Source organism: Ramularia collo-cygni, assembly GCF_900074925.1.
Source record: "Ramularia collo-cygni strain URUG2 genome assembly, contig: RCC_scaffold09, whole genome shotgun sequence".
NCBI lineage: Eukaryota > Fungi > Ascomycota > Dothideomycetes > Mycosphaerellales > Mycosphaerellaceae > Ramularia > Ramularia collo-cygni.
In genome coordinates, this window is record NW_019716263.1 from 1,029,030 (window position 1) to 1,045,753 (window position 16,724).

Here is a 16,724-nt window from a genome sequence, read left to right on the forward strand (position 1 = left end):
CTAAGTGCAGGTATAAGCTAAGATTAAGAGTTAGCTTAGATAAAGCAGATAAGATTTAATTATTAATAGATACAAAGATAGCTGCTAAAATGTAGCTCTTCCTCTAGAAGAAGTATAGTAAGGTGCTTATAGCACATGCTATATTAATAGTATAATAACTTATAAACTTTAGAATAGGAGAGGAAGATATAGTAAGATTAGCCTAGGTATAGATTAGTTTAATAATAAAGAGGATTGCAGAGGTTAATAAAAGGGAGTTATATATAAAAGAACCTAAAAGGAAAATTAGGATCCTTCTTTTAGCACTCCCTCCTAAGTTTAAATTAACTAAGAATGCAATTATAGCCTAGCTAATGCTTGTTAGGAACTATAAACAGATCCTACTTATCCTTAAATCTTAGGAAGTAAGGGACCTCTATTATAAGGAGGACTTTATAATAGCAGCCTTTAGAAGGACAAGAACATGCTTCCTCTATAATAGATAACACTTTATACTAGATTGTCTATAGCTAGAAAAGGTAAAGAAAGCAATTAGACCTTAGGAAAATTTCCTATCTAGAAATAGGGATTCTCTAAAGCCTAAAAAGAGAAAGATCTCTAGTAAGAAATACTCCTCCTCTTCGTTAAAGAGGRTTAAGAAAAGAAGAGACTCTCTTAAAGAATTTAAGAAGGCAATAGAGGAAATAATTAGAAAAGAGGTTTYTAAACTTAGGAAAATAAGGAAGACTGCTAAGAAAGCATTCCTTGCTAAATAAGCCTAATCTAGGGAATTATCTCTAACCTTATTAAGTGCTACCTTATCCTAATTTAAGGAGGAAACTAATAAGATTGCACACTCTTCTTTAGAGGCAAAAGGCAAGTTAACCTCCTTAGAATAGTTACTAGACTCCTATGCCTTATTCTATATAACTAACTAACTATAACTCTTTAGATCTATAATTCCACTTTAAAGGAAGAAATAGATTAAGGTTGGGGGTAGATAGCTATAAGCTATATATAAGGGAAGAGTAGTTATAGGAGGCTAGAATAGGAAGAAAATCTTGCTTAATAAAGTTTTGTTTATACCTAATTTAGGAGTTAATCTTGTTTCTTAGAATTAGTTTAGCTATTAGTATAGTGTTTAACTACCCTAGTTTACTCTAGTGTTATAGGATAGAACTCCTATTATCCAGATTAGAATCTAGAATAGTGTTCTATTTATTTTAGAAGTTTTAGAGTCCCTCTAGAAGAGGGCTCTTATTTTATTAGTAAAAGAAGAAAAGGAAGAAAGTAAGGAAATAGGATTTACTATAAGAGAGTTACTAAATTAGTAGGAGCTTTAGNGAAAGCTTCGGGGGAAGTTCTCTAAGGAGCGGTTTAAGAGGGGATTAAAGGACGATATCTTATTATTTCCCTAGCGAAGGCTCGCCTTACTTACTTAACCGCTAACTTAATCGAACCTAAACTTCTTATATTCTATACGAGTAGCTATCGCTATCGCCGGAATTATAGGTACTAGCTTCCGCTAAACGCTTATACTATAGCTTAGAGTACCGTAACTAGGAGATTAAGGACTTAAAGCTTCCTTAATCGCCTATAGTTCCCTCTCCTTCCGGAGATCCGCCTTAGAGAGACTTAGACGTAGCTTAGAAGTTACCTTACCTAGAGATAAGCCTAAAGTAGCGCCTAAGTCGTAAGAGCGTAGAGAGCGCCTTAAGCTTATAACGATATCGCTAGTATTCGCCGTAGGTCGCTTTCCGAGTAATTTCGCGCTTAGGGTAACTAGCGGGTCTTAACCGTTACCCTTCTTACCCTTATTACCGTCGTCGCTCTTCTTAGATCCCTCCGCCTAGCTACGAGTTATACGCCTATCGCCTATAGCTTCTTAATATATATAGCTAGTATAAGAGAAGACGTATATAATAGATAGAGGAAGGGGAAATATTAATTAAGGGACTTAATTAGGGAAGGGGAAGATAGATATAGATACGGAGGAGAAGGTTAGTAGATTAAGAGGGCAAGTTAATATATGCCCTAGTAGCTCTTAAGCTGCCGGATATACGTTACGCCTCGACGCTCCCGCACTCCGTATACTACTTCCGCTCCGCTACGCTATAACTACCTACTTAAGCCGAAGTAGCTAATCGTATAYRYTATATACGTACTACTCTAAGCTACTAGCTATATAAAGGATATAGCTTATAGCAAAGTAGAAGTAAACCCTACGTCTAAGCCTTTTACTTAAGCGATAGGGCTCTATAGAATAACCTATAAGGACCCCCTAGGTCTTTTAAGTAGCTCCTATAGTTTTAAGGGTAAAATAACTTAGTAGAGGAGGATGTTCTTAAAGTCTCCACTTAAGAACTAAGTATATATGCCTAAGGCTTAAGTAGCTACGTAACTTAGGCAGGACTATATAGCCGAGGAATTTTCCCTTAAGTAAATCAAAATCAGAGTTCATCCATTTTAGAACACTGGGATTTGCCGCGGCTTACGAAATCCGAGACCCCGGTCCCATTGAATATTGAACGGAGCCTCATCAAATCTGCTTGCACCTAGCCGCAGGGCGACTTCAATGGATCTTGATCGTCGTCTCCTTTTGACTACAGTGCCGTGATAAGCAGGTACGTCTTCAGAGGCACATACATCAGATACGAAGAAGCAGGAGATAACAAACGAGCCCCTACAAGGCATGTCCACCAAGCTTTAGCTGTGATCAAGGCCGCGGACCTGCAAAAGAGCACAAAGGAGGAGAGTAAGGTACAACGCTTCCAAGATCTGCTGGATCTTGGCCGAAAATATCCTTCGAAAGTGCAGCAAGAGAGATGTCCGCCTCGGCCTGTGCAAGTTCAATCGTATCATGTCGTGTTTGTCAGATGTGTTCAAAGGCGAGCCGCCTAGTGCGGGTGCGTGTTAACCGGCTTGTCCTCCATCCCACCCGTGGAACGTCTGAGACACCTTTCCGGACCACCGTCCCTCGGATAGGCTTGACAGGCTCAACAAGGTACTGCCGGGCTGAGTGCCGGCGGTCTCGCGTCCGGTCGTTCTGGCCTGTTCTGGACAGTCCGCCGCCTGTACGCTGAGATGGCAAGCTCGACAAGCTTCAGCGCCGCGACAATGATGGTTTCACTGTCGACTATGATGGACAGGGTGGGATGCAATGGGGTGGGGTGGAATGGATCAAGTTAAGCCTGCGTCTTCACTCTGCCGCGTTCCGTGAGCCGTGACTGGGCARTGGATACCTGTTCTTGCTCTTTCTGCAATGTCAACTTCATGTCGCATCACCGACTGTTGAAGCAGGTAAGGTAGGACGTTAATTGCCAATCGGGCCTCCTACCTGAACGAACGTGCCGGCCGCACCGTCCATTGCAGTGTTTTTCTTTGTGCTAAGGAAGGAAATGGCTGCGGATGGATTGGCCAACGGGATTGAGCGGTCGCTTGCGACAGAGTTCGTCGACCATCAAGGTGCTTTTCCAAAGACACCATGGTCCAAGCGCGGCCCACCATAAAGCATCCAAAGGTTCACGACGTGGGAACCCGCATTAAAAAATAAAAAGTCGCGTGGCATGCCCGCACTGCTTTTTCATCCCGACAATTCGACCGCACTGATAATCCTTACAAGAACGACAAGAACGACAAGAACGGCGAAAACGGCAAGAACGGCGAAAACGACAAGAACGACAAGCACTATCTGGGCAGAACAAGCACTCTCTGGGCACAACAAGCACCATCTCTTTGGAGATCCTGCCCAGCCGACTACTGCACCTTCCACCGGGTCTTCAACTACAACTAGGTACACCTCGCTTGCTGCTCTCCTCAAGTGATCTTTCAAAATGGACCCTACCGCCGTATGGCCAAATTCCTACCCGGCTACGTCAGGTCTTGACGACACAACGGCAATGAATGTCAATTTGACATATGTCCGAGAAAATGAGCTGATGCGCGATGTGACATGCTTCCTCAACGACGCTGGCAATGAGTACGACCAACACCTTGGTGTGCGAGTCTCAGCGCTGTTCGTCGTCTTGGTCTTGTCCTCTGCTGTCACCTTCTTCCCCGTCATCGCAACGAGGAGCAAAAGGCTGCGAATCCCACTCTACGTCTACCTCTTCGCGCGATACTTTGGTGCCGGTGTCATCATCGCAACTGCCTTCATTCAGTAAGTGGATCACGAACCATCGCATCATGACCATTGCTCAGTGGCTGACATTCGACAGTCTCCTCGACCCTGCGTATGAATCGATCGGCCCTGCTTCTTGCGTCGGAATGACCGGTGGATGGTCAGAGTACTCCTTCGTGGCTGGTATCGCTCTTTCAAGCGGCATGTTTGTCTTCCTGCTGGACTTTGCGGCCGAGAGATACGTCGAGAAGAAGTACGATATGGCGCATAGCCATGGCGAGAACTTCATCTCCGAACGCCGTGGATCTGTTGATGACGCAGCGCTGGCACAGTATCAGAACATGAGTCGCCGCATCTCCACCCACCAGCACCTCCACTCAGGAGACCAGGACCAGCAAACGCACACTCATGATCAGAGTCCATCCATTCCCAAATCTTTGGGGACCGCCAAGGGTTCCGATGTTGAATCCGTGAGCATCGATGAGAAATTGACCGAGGCCCTGGCAGAGGAAGGTTTCAGAAAGCAGATTGCTGCATTCCTTATTCTGGAGTTCGGCGTGCTCTTTCACAGCGTCATCATTGGGCTCACATTGAGCACTTCGGCCTGGGAGGAGTTCAAGATTCTCTATCCAGTCATTGTCTTCCACCAATCTTTTGAAGGTCTGGGAATCGGCGCTCGTCTGTCCGCAATCCCATTTCCAAAGCGTTTGAGCTGGATGCCCTGGGCACTTTGTGCAGGRTACGGCCTGACAACACCACTCGCAATCGCCATCGGCCTTGGCGTGCGCAACACTTACAACGCCGGCTCCTTTACGGCCAGCGTCGTATCGGGAGTCCTAGATGCCACCAGCGCTGGTATCCTCATGTACTCTGGCTTTGTAGAGTTCTTGGCAAGAGACTTCTTGTTCAACCCAGATCGTACAAAGGACGACAGACAGCTAGCTTTCATGGTTTTCAGCGTGGTTCTCGGTGCCGCTTTGATGGCCTTGTTAGGGAAGTGGGCCTAAGGATGCAGTGTCATGGTCCGAGGACCAGATTATAGATKATATGGCTGCTGCAAAGGTTGTGCATAGAAGAAACCAGTTCGATGCACACGACATCGCTCGCTTCGCGACGCATACTTAATGGGCTATTGTATTGACATGAATGAAAAGTTCAATAATGACTCAAGCTTTTGGATTGATCTATGTTGTGATTCATGTCAGAACGCCTCTCTCCCCTCTCCCTCTAAGGCCATAACTCCAAGTGGTGGCTCTCTCGACCGTCCTGCATTTATTTTCATCTTGTATCGCCAAACCACTTTATCTGGCTACAGGCAAACTCATTGCTTTCAAGGCGCGGTAGGATTCGTGCAGCCCTGTGGTTGATCAGAGTTGCCAGTGGAGTTGGAGACAGCATAGCTAGAGCCGACGCTGAAGTAGTCCTCCTCCCGAAACTGTCCAACATTGGTCGCAAAACTCGCGGGCCAAGTCTCGTTGTACAATGAGCAGGACTGTCCGACTGCTGTGGTGCCATTGTAGAGAATGTAGGTATTAAAGAACTGGCATGTTTGATAGGACCCGTCCTTCTCTGGGTGTTCCTGGTTATAGGCAGCTATCCATTGTCAGCATATCTTGTCTTTAGAGAGAACGTTGGATGATACGAACATTGAGATGAGCAAGCAGCAGCGCATTTACCAATGTCGAAGACGCCCGTGGTGAAAACTTTGACGCCCATATATGTTTCCCTTCCGTTGCAGTCGGCTGGGGCGAAGATTGCACCGTTGTCTAGGAAGACGGGGTWCTCGTAGCCGGGAGGAGAGGCTATGCGTTGGTTGACGTATCCATTGCTTCCGGAAATGACTACATGGAAGTCTCGCCTCCATTGCCCGTCGTTGTAAGCAGACCTTGGGGTAACTGGACCTCCCCAATACACGCATTTGATCACAGTTGTTGAGGGTGGGTCGGTACATCCGTCCTCGTCGACGCTGGGGTCTCGCTCGAAGTAGACGTTGATGGACTGGCATCCCACGATCTCGTCGCATCTCTTCGAACATTCGGGGACGTTGTACGTTTCGAGGACTGAGTAGCCCATGTACCCATACACGCCTTGGCTGGATGCGTTCTGGTTGGTGTAGACTGATGCATATCCCTCAGGAGCTTCGGCCGAGTTTGCAGCCGAGGAGAAGGCTGGGTTGTTTGAAAAGTTCTCAGCAGTATCGTCCTCGTCAGGCTGAATCGCACATGCGGTGTTGTTGACCGACGTGCTGCGTCGCTTCAAGACGCTGTCGGCTGGATTTGCTTGCACCGAAGCAGACACTGCAGCAGCTGCGGCTGTTGGAATGTATGTAAAGGTCGTTTGAGCCGAAGCAGCATTCACAACTGGAATTGTGGGGGTCGCAACTGGTGTAATAGCATCTATCACATTCCAGTCGATGGCCTGCGGAACCGGGTTTGCCAATGCATGTCCCGCGATGAGTGTTGCAAGTCCAAAGGAGCGCATATTTGTTAAAGAGATCGTGAAGGAGACTGAGCTGTGAAGGAATGTAGTTGGAGATCGAGTTGTGATGATTGATGGTGGAAGGGAAAGAAGGACTTCGCTATTTGAATACCTCAAGCCTGGATTAATTACACATACTGTCCGGCAAGAGTTTTTCTAGCCTCTATCCATCGTCTTGGGATCCACTCAACGTTCAGGGACTCTGTGGCGTTACAGATTCCTATCCTAGTCTCGCCAGTGAAACTGTTGTGGATTGAATCTATGGTGACAGCAAGTCGCGGCGCCCAGGAAATTCTCTTGTCGGGGAAGATGATGATGTTTTCGTGGTACGATTGGCATCCGTCAGGAACTCCTCAGGACGGATTGAGGGGCGGCACGTAGTCGCGGCCCTCGAGGCACACTCTGTGGCAACAATTTGTTGAACCGGTCTCCCCGTGAGAAGGACATATCAGCCAGCCAAGCAACGCATGGGGATCTTGTTGAACAGGGGCCAGTCCACGAGTCGCTCTTCTCTGGTAGGACCGTCATAGCGGCATGGCAGAAGTGTGGCGGACCCACTTGGGAAATGTGTATCATTCTGGACCGTACTCCGCTTCGTTCACTTCGCGGAGGCTAAGTCTCGTCTTCTCTGCTGGAATGCATACTTGGAATAGGCTTGAGCAACTGGTTGAATGGCTCTTCCAGTTGATAATTTGGACTCGCTGTCGCCGATAGCATGATGGCCTGGAGGTGCTGGTCAGTGAGGAAGTTCGAACAGAGTTCACGGAAGTGGAGAAGCCATGGACCATGTGTCAGCCTCGTGTCGCGGCAAGCGAGAACCCGTTCACGGCAGCCAGATGCCGATGCACGCACCAGCCTGCAACAACGTGAGGACGATTGTACCTAGGTAGCCATTCATCGATTGCTTTCTTAGTCRCGAGTTATGCCGATCAGTGCGAATGAATCATTCACAAGACGTCGGGAGGCGGCCAAACAAGAACCATGACTGACGCTTTGCGAACCTTCGAGATCCGACACGGAAGGACCACGAGCATTGTGGGAAAGTGATCAGGTGATTGATAGATATGCACGAATCGTATCTGAGGCTCATCGTTGCTGAGAACAAGGTAGCTTATTCTGACCATGATGAGTAGTCGAAGAAGATTCTGGGTCGAAAGTATTGCTCCATCACTCCAATGTGCTCACCGAACTCATGCGCACCAATGGCACTAAGGTACATACACCAGAAGGGTCATATCGTAAGTCCCCCAGCTTTCAAGCCAATCACAACGTTACTCCGGCGTCGCACAGAATGGGGGAGGTTTACTCGCCCTCTCCATCACCGACGACGTGGATTCTAGGCGAGGAAGAATGTGTTAGCACGACAACAGAGGTGAAATCTGCAATGCGATCTAGTTGATACTCACCTGCAATTCACGATTTTTTCCAAGCTCTCAATGTTCCCGCCCACCTGCTCCAACTCGACTCGAACAGCTTTGGACTCCTTCAGCATCTCCTTGTGAACGTCACTGACCTGATCGAGCACAGTAGAGCTCTTCTTCACCAGCTCATTGTGATCCCCGCGAAGCTTCTCCACAGCGACCTCGTCCTTGTGTTGTCTCTGGCGCACACGGCTGCGATGAGACCAGTAAAGCTGATGGATTCCAGGTGGCTCGTTGGCGAGCGTAGCACCGTGCGCGCGCTGATAGAGTGAGGGGTGTGCGAGATGTTGGTCCTCAGCTTGCTCCACGGTCACCAAAGCGCGCATGGTCGCGTCTTTGACTTGGTCGCGAAGTGAAGAGACTTGGCAGGCGAGATCGTGGATGAGATTCATGAGGACCGAAGGTTCGGATGCTGGGCTGGCTAGATTGTGCGCGCTCGTGTCTGGCGGAGTGGTGGAAGCCATTGCTGATTGAAGTGTTGGGTGGATGTGATGGAAGAGTTGTCATGAGAAGCAAGGATGATGCAGCGCAGTCCGCACTGTCATCGGTCATGTGAATCAGCAGGCGGAAGCGAATGGTGAGAGCAATCAGATTTACTACCAAGATATACGTACAAGATCCAAACGCATATGCGAGAACGCTATCAACAATCCCCGCGACCGCTTGCTAAAACAAGCCGATTCAACGCTATATGCATCGTGCTCTTGAATGACCTCACGATTTGCCGGGAAACCGCAAGTCGAGCAAATTTGAGGATCTACCAGGTCTCCGCGATGTATTGGCCTGCTTCCTTTTTGCCGTCCCAGAATTGTTTCGCAGTCTCGTAATCAAGATTGCCCTTGTCCATGGCCACGTCAATGAGAGCAGCCTCGACACCTTCACCCATACCTTGCGTAGAGCCACATACGAATAGACGGCCATCCAAAGAGTTGATGACGAACCACACGACGTCGGCTTGAAGACGTACCTCGTCTTGGACGTATTTGGCAACTTTACTCTCGGACCTGGCCTCACTTGCAGTCTGATCCACTACATCGCCTTCATTCTCGGCTACCGGAGGTAATGGCTGCGCACGGGACTGTACCACCTTCTTGATCTCAGACTCGTGGGCACCGAGCTCTCCACGATAGATCTCGTCCAGCATGCTGTCCCGGATGCCTTGAATGAGCCAGATTTTGTTCGCACAATTGGCATTCTTTAGTCTGTTCAGAATGAATCCTCTGAAAGGTGCCATGCCAACTCCTGCACCGATCAGAACCATAGGTCCATCGCTTGCAAACTCTCGTGAGAGAGGGTTAGACATCAAGCCCCGGAACATGGGCACATGGAGATTAAGCTTGCGACCAGCGACGCCGCGGGGCAGGGAAGAGCCATTTGCCTCAGCTTCTGCCTGCAGTCTTGCCTCTTCTGCAACAAACTTGTTTGCAATTCGCTCGAGGAAGCCGGAGCCAACACCAGATCGCTTATTGTTGATGTAGTTTGGAGTTTCGTGGATGGTAACGGCAATCTCAATCAAGCGACGACCAGCAAGGCCCTCCCGAGCTGATGAGACATGAGGATCGTTGGAGAGCGAGTAGAATCGCGGCATGAGCTGGTTCAATACAGAACAAAAGGCCTCGAGAGACGGCTTCGCAGAGGGGAAAGCGTGGAGGAGCTGCTGGACTGTGATGTGCGGACCAGTTCTTAGGTCGCAGAATGTTGCCTGCCCCTGTGCGCTGCARAGGTACTCAAGAATCTTCTTCTCGTTTGGCTCCGATGCATGCTCGGCGAGCAACCGGAGAAGTGGCTTCGTAGGTGCGGTCGATGAAATATCGACGGTCCATGTCAAAATCTCTCGCCGCGTCGTGACGAGCTCTCTCGCTGCTTCATCGCCCCAGATGGTCGGCCACCGACCCCCTCCTGTTTGCAACCGGATGGGCTTGTCGCGCTGGAATCGTGGAATTCCAAGCTGGACCAGGATATCTTCRACAACGGCTGGATCGTTCSGCGGACATACACCAACAGCACCTCCGACCTTGAAATCAACACCACCTTCTTCGGGGTAGTCTGTAACGTCAAGGTCGAAGTGGAATGTTCGTTTCTCAGCGCCAGGTTTGGTGAGCTCACGTGCGTCGTAGACCGGTGCATTGAAGACGCTGTACGGCGGGTGTGGCTGCATGTATTCGGGTGGGAAGTTTGTGACGGCTTCTGCGCTGTGTTTATGATGCGCCTCGCTCGGGAAATTCTCTTCAATGGACTGCTTTCGCAGGGGTAGGAACGCGWCCTTGGTCTCAGGAGGCTCCCCAATCTTGGTCAACTCGGTGTCGAGGGACAGCGATCTCAAATTAAGGTTCAAGAACCGATATGCGTTGTTGCTAGGTGTGATGATGGGAGCGAATGCCTCGTCCGTGTGAAGAGGAAGTGACTCGATCATGCAGCATCCATCGCCGCAGCAGTAGCTTCGCAGGAAAGCGGTGCCTCCATTGCCAATCAATCTTCTGATGTCGTCCACGTTGGACGCATATGTCGTTGAACGTCGCCGTCTTCCCGCTTTCTCGGACTGCTCCAGCGTCATTTGTGGAATCTTGTGTGTTGGTGGCTCTGCTACATCGGGTTCCGTGATTGGGCTTTGCGTTGATGCATCGTCTGAGTCGCTCGTATGGCTATCAGTATGCAAGCTAACCCCGCTCGAGTTGGGACTGCCGGCGGCGGCCATGTTGCTGAGCCTCACGGCAGGCATCGAAGATGGTTCGGAAGGGATCGGATTGTCAGGATGCGAGGTCTTGCTGAGCGGAATGGCCTTGTGGTGGTGGACCGCCGCCCTCGCAGCGTTTCCAAAAGACGAGAATGAATGACGTCGACCGCTGCTCTGCGGTGTTGTTGGCGGGGACATTGCGGAAGCAGTGGCGCAAAGGCGAAGGATCGGTGGTGGTGTATTGATCTATATCTGAGAATTTGCGTCAGGACACATTGGTAAATATGAAGAGTGTAGCAGCTGGTGGCGGTGTTGAGTAAGGTAGTGTCAGTCGATCCAATTCTAAGACTCGAGTGACATTTTGCGGGCCAAACGTTTAGGCGCGGGAGGTAGGGCTACCAAACTCTTCTACCGCAAGACTGCCGAAGAATGCGACCGCGACCGCGACCGCCCTGGACGAGACGGACGGCGGCGGCGGCCGCGCAGTCATCAGCATCACCATCTGCATGCAAGCGTTGATGCCGCTGCTGACGGCCGACGGCGCTCCATGCAATGTATTGCTGCCGTCGTTGCCGCTGCCGCCGCCACCTGCCCACCGCCGCTCCGCGATAGGGCCTCGGTCATGAGGGGTAGAAGTGTGGATCTGATGTGAACGTACCTTTTCTTGAAGGATCGCGCGATCTGATAAAAATTATCAGATCAAAGTTGGGCAAAGCGAAAACGGCGGGGGCAGAGGAAGCGTTCGACCGGAGAATTGGCTGCGAATATGACGCGCTATGCGATTCAATTGTTTCGCTTTGTCTTCAAAATCAAGCCGAGACAGCAATGCCTAGGTGCGTTGAGGGAGGTGTTGTAGGAGAAAGAACGAGGAAAATGGCATGATTTAGTGGAGATTCTAGAGCTCCGATGGCGGACGATCTTTCACAGTTTCGTGAATCGAGATGACAGACCCTCGCAAAACTTGCCCCTTGACCTGCAATAGTAGTTCTAATTAAACCTGGAATTTGTAACGGAACCCGACAGCCTTGGTACGAAGTACATGACTGTCGTCGACTCGATTCGCAACCGWGGGCTTCCGTCGTCTTGTACGACAGGTCGCCCCCCACTCCTCCACCACCCGGATGTCCACCGCTATCCGTGTGCCCGTTCTCAAACGTCGTTCACCGACTGCATAGATCTAAAGCCAGGGTTGGCCTTCCACGCCGTCAATACTAGAACTACTGAGACAACCCGTAGCAAGCAAGCAGCAAGCGGAGGCCATTCAACGTAGAACATGCTGTTCGTTGCCACAGACGCCTTCGTCACGGTATCGGCACGGTAAAGGCCCACGAGAGGATGCTCCATAACGGACGTTCAGAGGAGCTACATATAATAATTACCTATTAAGGTGCGGTGTCGCCGCAGCATTTCCTCACCTAAACCGGAATGAATGAATGCCGTCAAAACACCTGCAGCTCTCACAACCACCTCTTGTTGCCAAAGTGGCTGACAAATTGACCGCCAAACTCCTCAACGGTCGCTCTCTCAATCACCTTCAACTGGTCCTCCACACTCTGTGATGGCGAAGTCGGGCCTGAACTGCAAGTCAGTACGAGTCTTCGAGGACTCTCGAATGGAAAGATGCAGCTCACCAGTAAAATGAGGAGCGAATTTAGCAAACTTCGCGCCCATAGCTTGTGCTACCTTGAGGTCTTCTTCGCTCGTCGACTTGCCCTCCGACGTATCGACATAACCGGGACTCATAGCCAGCACCAGGATTCCCTCGCTCCTCCCGACAGTTGCATGGTACTTGGCAACCAGCATATTGACTGCAGCTTTCGAGATACTATACGGAGCCGCAACCGCAACATCAAAGCCAGTTACAAGGCCCTCATCTGCCATCCCAGTGCTGGTCACGATCATCTTCTTCACGTTTCCCTTCCGGATCAAAGGCAGGAAAGAAGAGAGGACGTGCGAGGCTCCCACWACATTCGCCTTGAAACTTTCCATCAAGTCATCTTCGAATTCTTGGGGTGGCATCTCAAGTGGTGTTTTGAACGCGCTGCGTTCGCTGACCAATGCAGCATTGTGGATGAGGATATCCAGACCACCGCCCGTGATGGTGGCAGTCGCATCGGCTGCCGCTTGCACTGCCGCAATGTCTGTGACATCGGCAGAGAGAACATGGATGTTCGTGATTCCGTCTTTAGATAGGCGAGCCTCTGTTGCCGACTTGTTTCGTACGATAGCAATGACCGTATTGGATGAGAGAGAGGCAAGGTGAGTAATCCAGGCATAGCCTAGGCCGCGCGAGGCTCCTGTCACGACATAAGAAGGCATGTTTGTTCGTGATGTCGGCTTGGTGTAATAGGCCGAGTCGAGTCGAGTTTGATATTATTACTATATGGAATGGACTGGCAGTGCGACTACCAGATGCACATATATATACACATACCTTATGTCCGATAAGTTTCGATGCCGAACCTCGTCTTTCAAATGCCCTCTCCACCTATTCGCGTACTTCAAGACGCTCAGACGACTGTGGGGTGTATGTCAGACTGACACAACATTTGGCTGCCTGCAGGTGCTTACAGAAAGCTGATCAATCAGTCCTTGAATTCGCAACTGTGGCGCTTGTATCCTCCGGCTGACAAAACTCCTCCGGGCTCTAGAATATCATCATCGTATCGTTTGCAAATTAGTCTGTTCTACACTAGCAGCGCAAATCCAGAGAAGGCGAGCATTTCTCGCGCATTAACTGTGGGGTATCTGCAGTCATTCCAAACCCAAACACAAACAAAGCTATACAACCAGCTTCGTGATCCCACGGAGCATCCTGATACCTTTGCCAACAACGCCATGCCTTTGATACTGCAAATCTCCCAGTACGCCCAACTTGTTGCTTGAATCATTCCTTGGTGTGTTCTGTGATCTAAAGGGGAAGAGGTCTATTCTTCGTATGCGCCAGCAATGGCTCCGGCATCAAACTGCGCTTGGTAGAGAGGAGTGTCCTTGGAGAGTTCACCTTGCCGCTCAGTGACGACAAAGTTCATGTTGTCGTGGACATAAAATCCGACTACCATCTCGTCGAATGGCTTGGCGAGGCTGCATGGCTGTAGGTTGAATCGAAGCAGAGTCTGTATTTCTTTCGTCAGCTTCACTCCAAACTCACGATAAGATTCAGGATCGGCAACTCACCTCAAGAATGGCCTTGTTCAGCTCCATGGTAGCAACGCCTCGACCCAAGCATCCGAATCTGCCGTAGCCAAAGCACAGCGACACCGTGTCCGTCATCTTTGTGACGCGAGCGCGCTCCTGCTCACTTCCATCACTCGGCAACCAGCGTTCAGGACGGTAGATTTCGACATCGGCGCCAAAGATGTGCTCATGTCTCATCATGGCCCAGCTGTTCCATCCAATCTGGGTGCCACCCGGCACAAACTTCTCRACACCATCAACCTCGACGTATGCACCCTCATTGGGCACACGCTTGGCTAATAGACCAGTCACCGGCGGGTACATGCGCAAGCCTTCCTTGATACATGCCTGTAGATACGGTAGCTGCCTCGCTTCTGAATCCTTGATGACGGGACGGCTGATCTTGCCAGCCTCGATGCCAGCGCGGGCCTCTGCCAGTACGCGCTCCAAGATCGGCGGCGACGTCGAGATGAAATGCAAAGTAAGGCGCAGCGAGGACGCTGTGCTATCGGAACCTGCGGTGATCTGGGTGAGTGTCTCGCTCTCCAACTCGCCCTGKGTCAGACCCTTGTTGATGAACGCGCCCAGCATATCCTTGCGTACCACTGGCTTGGTTCCGAATCGTTCTCGTACGCGATCTGCCGCAAAGCCCATGACACGTCCAATACCTCGCTTGTCGGTTGACTTGGGGAGCGCAGATTTGAGAAGAGGAATTTTCATCAGGTTTGTGAGCTCGGTGTACACACCAAAAACGATGATGGCCGGAAGTAGCTGAGATAAGTTGGCAATGTAACCAAACGGATCGTCATCGTTTTCCAAGAAGCCAAAGGTCTGACCAAAGGCGATCTTTGAGATCACGTCGAGGGTGAAATATTGAGTCACGCGGCCGAGGTCACAGATTCTGAAAATACCTTCCGCGGGACGATTCAAGTACTTGTCAATGATCAAGTCGTGCATGTCAAGCAGCTTGTCATCAACGTCTTGCTCCAAGAGAGGGTTCTCCTTGCCAGAGTAGCCGGGCGCCATCCGATGGCGTAGGTCTGCATGCTTGCGCTCATCGGTATAAGATGTGATGTTGTCGCGTTCCGGGTGGAGCTTGAGGGCTGCATACCAAGGCCCTCTTGTGAAGGTCGAACGAACAGCATTCATGCGTCGCAACAGGTCCGGGTCTGATGTGATAAGCATCTGGGGCCCGATGCGAGCGGTTGACCCTGGATAACATGTGAGCAACCATTACGTATCGCAGCATCGCAAACTGGCATGTCGACGACTTCGAAGGATTGCATTTGAATGTCAGGTGATGGAGTGCAATGCCCACATTGGCTACCTTGGGCAGCTTCGCGTAACTCGATCGACGAATCGGTGTGCGCGCCGGAGAAAAGCGACAGGTGGAGGGATGATGGAATGGAGCGACCGAGGGATGTTGACTGAAAGGGAAAACACACTCACCATGCTGTTTGTTAATTGCAGTGAAGTGCTTGTGCATTTCACCACTGCTCTGAGTCCTGAGGAGCCACAAGCGTGACCAGCCAGCAGACCAGTGGCCGCCAAAATGTCGCAGGGCATGGTGTTGGCGGACCACTCGTACGACGTAAAAGGCGAAGATTGCAAATATGGCTATCGGTATCGAGTGAACCATTGCGGCGGTAATGGGAGCTTGAGCTGAGGTGTCCGAGGGGCCGCACGTCGTTTCAAGCGTCGTGCAGGGCGCGCAATTGGCAGCGRCTGTCAGCGACCAGCGTGTTGGGACGGTGATCGCTCGGATCTGTGCTGCCTTGWATGCTCCGCCGGAAGCAAAYGCGACAGTGTCTCAAGGTGTTGAGAGCGAGCGTTGCAGCAGCAGACTCGCAAGAAGCAACATACAAGCTCACGCGGGAGACGGATGACGCGGCATGGATGTATGCTTGTGGATACTGTATGGATGTGATAGTGGTGGGCGAATAATGTATGCGGGCGGTGGACGGAAAACGCATTAAGTTCGAGCTCCTTCTCCGCCCTGCAGCTCGTGAGCAGCAGCAGCAGTAGTGAGGTTCGCACGTTGAGCTAACGTATTTCACCCATGCCACTGCTAGTCTCCGCTAACTCGACGGCTCCCACGGCTGCTTGGTCCGCGCACATGCTCTTGACGCGGCTCGACGCAGTGGGTGCGGCGTGAGCTGGCCATTGTCGGAGCCAGAGTATGCGCCTCGCCTCGCCTCCGCACCAAGCCAAAGAAGCAATGTCGGAGCGCAAGCGTCGAGTCGACCCACCAGCAAGCTGCGAGACTGATCGATCACCCAGTCGTCGGCGTTGCTGGCTCCCGGACCTTCAACAGCTTGGCCTGCCAAGTGTGATGTGATGAGATGGCACCACACGAGCTTGCAGTTGTAGCAGTCTCTCAGAGGTTGATTTAAGCGAGATTCTTGGTTTTTCGCCTGGGGCCATCCGACGGGCGCTTCGGGGGCTGCCGGCAACTCCGAGCCAGCAAATGGGCGGTCCCGGACTTCCTTCCACCTTGCGCTTCTAGCGCATGCATCGAACAACTCTGTTGTCTCAGGTTACGAGTTCTTCGCTCTCTACCGTCGAAGACGGCGGAGTGGGTGTGCAGAGTTCGCATAAGGAGCTGCCCACTGTGCCTCCTGTAGCAGTCTCCTTCCCATCCTACTTTGTTGGCTGATTCTTGTAGAGGCTGCGACTCGCCCGCATCTTCTGTCGCCTGTAGCCTTTGGGTGGGGCCCAAAGGCAAACGACTGGCCATTAGGTGGAACCTGGAACAGTCCGTTTCGACATACTCGGTTGTATTCTCCGAGCACGCACGTTGCAAGCGAGACAAAGACACTGGGCGCACGAGTACCTGCTTATTATCCGTGGCGGCTTCCTAGCTTTACGCCTTTGA

The 16,724-nt window shown here is 50.8% G+C and overlaps 6 protein-coding genes; 1 reads left to right on the forward strand and 5 right to left on the reverse strand.

Moving 5' to 3' along the window:
* Positions 1-3,812: 3,812 nt before the first annotated feature.
* On the forward strand, positions 3,813-5,106 carry RCC_06504 (related to ZRT1 Zinc transporter I; the record flags this gene model as incomplete). XM_023771767.1 has 2 exons in its annotated part: positions 3,813-4,138; positions 4,197-5,106. The coding sequence occupies 2 exons, from the start codon at positions 3,813-3,815 to the stop codon at positions 5,104-5,106; spliced, it is 1,236 nt and encodes a 411-aa protein (XP_023627535.1).
* A 323-nt stretch (positions 5,107-5,429) lies between these two features.
* On the reverse strand, positions 5,430-6,580 carry RCC_06505 (uncharacterized protein; the record flags this gene model as incomplete). XM_023771768.1 has 2 exons in its annotated part: positions 5,430-5,692; positions 5,746-6,580. 2 exons carry the CDS (start codon positions 6,578-6,580, stop codon positions 5,430-5,432), a joined length of 1,098 nt encoding a protein of 365 aa, XP_023627536.1.
* A 1,299-nt stretch (positions 6,581-7,879) lies between these two features.
* Positions 7,880-8,462, reverse strand: RCC_06506 (uncharacterized protein; the record flags this gene model as incomplete). XM_023771769.1 has 2 exons in its annotated part: positions 7,880-7,913; positions 7,984-8,462. The coding sequence occupies 2 exons, from the start codon at positions 8,460-8,462 to the stop codon at positions 7,880-7,882; spliced, it is 513 nt and encodes a 170-aa protein (XP_023627537.1).
* Positions 8,463-8,755: 293 nt separating this feature from the next.
* On the reverse strand, positions 8,756-10,693 carry RCC_06507 (related to NADP/FAD dependent oxidoreductase; the record flags this gene model as incomplete). Its single annotated transcript, XM_023771770.1, has 1 exon — positions 8,756-10,693. One exon carries the CDS (start codon positions 10,691-10,693, stop codon positions 8,756-8,758), a length of 1,938 nt encoding a protein of 645 aa, XP_023627538.1.
* Positions 10,694-12,129: 1,436 nt separating this feature from the next.
* RCC_06508 (related to protoporphyrinogen oxidase) lies at positions 12,130-12,991 on the reverse strand (the record flags this gene model as incomplete). XM_023771771.1 has 2 exons in its annotated part: positions 12,130-12,245; positions 12,304-12,991. 2 exons carry the CDS (start codon positions 12,989-12,991, stop codon positions 12,130-12,132), a joined length of 804 nt encoding a protein of 267 aa, XP_023627539.1.
* Positions 12,992-13,599: 608 nt separating this feature from the next.
* Positions 13,600-15,488, reverse strand: RCC_06509 (related to pisatin demethylase (cytochrome P450); the record flags this gene model as incomplete). XM_023771772.1 has 3 exons in its annotated part: positions 13,600-13,788; positions 13,850-15,060; positions 15,299-15,488. The coding sequence occupies 3 exons, from the start codon at positions 15,486-15,488 to the stop codon at positions 13,600-13,602; spliced, it is 1,590 nt and encodes a 529-aa protein (XP_023627540.1).
* Between the last annotated feature and the right edge of the window lie 1,236 nt (positions 15,489-16,724).